The sequence below is a fragment of the Rhinoderma darwinii genome, chromosome 2 (assembly GCF_050947455.1).
Source record: "Rhinoderma darwinii isolate aRhiDar2 chromosome 2, aRhiDar2.hap1, whole genome shotgun sequence".
Lineage (NCBI taxonomy): Eukaryota > Metazoa > Chordata > Amphibia > Anura > Rhinodermatidae > Rhinoderma > Rhinoderma darwinii.
The window spans coordinates 86,378,240-86,380,739 of NC_134688.1; the positions used below are offsets into that span (position 1 = coordinate 86,378,240).

At 34.9% G+C, this 2,500-nt stretch overlaps 1 protein-coding gene across 1 annotated transcript in view; it reads left to right on the forward strand.

Annotated features, from left to right (window-relative positions):
• HOXC8 (homeobox C8) overlaps positions 1–2,465 on the forward strand; it is a 3,455-nt gene extending 990 nt beyond the window's left edge. Inside the window, exon 2 of the mRNA XM_075850102.1 lies at positions 779–2,465. Coding sequence (XP_075706217.1) covers positions 779–1,071 — 293 coding nt within the window. The 3' untranslated portion in view covers positions 1,072–2,465. The remainder of the gene's footprint in view (positions 1–778) is intronic.
• Positions 2,466–2,500: the final 35 nt, after the last annotated feature.

Here is a 2,500-nt window from a genome sequence, read left to right on the forward strand (position 1 = left end):
CTACAATGTACAAATAACTTGGTTCATCTTAGTTTTCCTTAATGTGTTAATGGCAGCTCAGTCAAGGCTCTGAAATGTGTAATAACTGCTTTCATTGTAAGCCAATATATATATACTCCATAATGTTTAAGTATTATTGTAACTAATTAAAAGGGTGTCTTTAAAACCTCCATCTGATTGTAAAAGTGAAGTTTATAGATTTGATTTATAGTGTTCTTCCACATTAGGATACATGCAAGTCACTGATTGTTTTGTAGTTTTATAAATAGCCAAGGAAATAGTTAATGTTTCATTGCATGCTATGTATAATTGTATATGCTTTATAATTATAGCATACATCATAATGATCTATAATGTTTGTTGTTGTTATTTTTATTATTAACAATAGTTTTTTGCTGCTGCTATTGATATTTATAGAGTAGTAGTAGTAGTAGTAGTAGTAGTAGTAGTAGTAGTAGTAGTAGTAGTAGTAGTAGCAGCAGCAATATTATTATTGTATTATTATTATCAGTATTATTATTATTTACTTTAGAAGGAAGCCTGTGTATGTCATAGCTTATTATAGCCACAATGAGACCTTTGGGGTAATTGTAATGTAATAGTAGTTGGTTTTTAATTTTGTTCCTAATGCATTTTATACAAGTTGGGGGGTTCTGATTGTATATGTATTGGGGACTCTGATAAGTGACCCCGCTATATACATAGAAAGGCTTCCTATGGAGCTGATCCTGGAAGTGGTAAGCAGTAATGGCTGTGTGTTTTGTTTTGCTATACCCAGCCCCCGGAAGACGCAGTGGAAGGCAGACTTACAGCCGGTACCAGACATTAGAGCTAGAGAAAGAATTCCTGTTCAACCCTTACTTGACGAGGAAACGAAGGATTGAGGTCTCCCACGCCCTGGGACTGACTGAGAGGCAGGTCAAAATCTGGTTTCAGAACAGGAGGATGAAATGGAAAAAGGAGAACAACAAAGATAAACTCCCTGGATCTAGAGAAGAAGAAAAGACAGAAGAAGAAGGGAATGATGAAGAAGAGAAGGAAGAAGAGGAGAAGGAAGAAACCAAGGAATGATATGACCTGTGGGGGAATGAGACTCCCTTTGTATGAATGGCAATGTCTGTCTGTTTGTATGAAAGATTAAATTCCTCCTAAAAACATTGGTTTTATGATACATATAAAGCCAATACGTTTATGATGCTCATTTGAACTGGGGAGGGGGGCAGAGGGGACAACATTAACTACCTGTCACAAGTTTCAGCCTTGTCTTCTGGTCAGGACTTCACATTGCATTTTGCTGTGGTTTATGTGGATAAAGGGGGCATTTACATTACCTTCTTATTTATGTCCTTCAAGTCCTGAGAAATAGGCTAATAACTTATATTATACAAGTGAAGGAAGCATACAGGGTTTACTAGTATGATTTCCAACAGACTGACATTTCTTTCAACCACAATAGTATTAATTCCTTTTTATGTGAAATAAAACTACCTATTCCCTACTTTAGAGGCACATTGGTCTCATAATGTAACCTGTGTTTATTTAGAGTTCTGTATTCAAGTATGGGGGGAGGGGGTCAGCACATACAATACAATGATAATTTGATTTTATTGTTATTATGTACTTGTCCACGTTTGGTATAATGCAGTCCACATAGCTCTATACAGCCTCTGCAGTTGTCAAACTTGTCAGTAGAGGGGATTGATCCCAAGCTGAAGCAAAGTGTGTGCACATGGCTCATAATAGGTATATAAAAAAAAGGAACCTATTTGAATATATAGCTGTTATGACAGCCCACAAATATTTCTTATTTTATCTTCCATCTTGTAACTTTATGGATTTAACATGGCTGTGTAAGCACTTAAATCCTACATTTACTACCTAAAGGGATCAGGCAATAACTATGTAACACATATGGGGTGTATATATAAACAGATATCCCGAACAGAAGATGGTCAGATTTCCAAGGACTGGCAGTGATGCCCAACATGCAAGCTACTGAGTAGCCAATGCAACCTGAGACTTGCAATGTAACTTATAACAATAATAAGAATATTAATGATAACTACCTATCGAAGGAGACGCTATCGGGAAGTATTTGTAACGCAATTTTTATGTTGTTTCTTGCTGCTTTATCCCAACAACTGAAACTGCCTACATGGACGCACATTTAATGACTGTGTTTATTTTATCGTGCTTTTACAGTAGTTTAGGACTAAATTGCACTGAATGTAAAGTTACCTATTTGTCTTGACCTTATCTGTTAACGCAAGAGCTTGAGGTATTAAAACATTTAAAAAAAATACAAAAAAAATAAATAAAACGTAAAAAAAAAAGAATATAAAAATGAAATAGTCTTTGTTTTATTTCTGTATAAACCTAGTTACACGTGTTCTCAATCTATGAATGTAGCAGATAAACCATGAACCCGTTCCTGGACAAAATAACATTTGTATTGTATACGTGAAACATGAAATGATATTATAAGAATAAAAATGAGAAT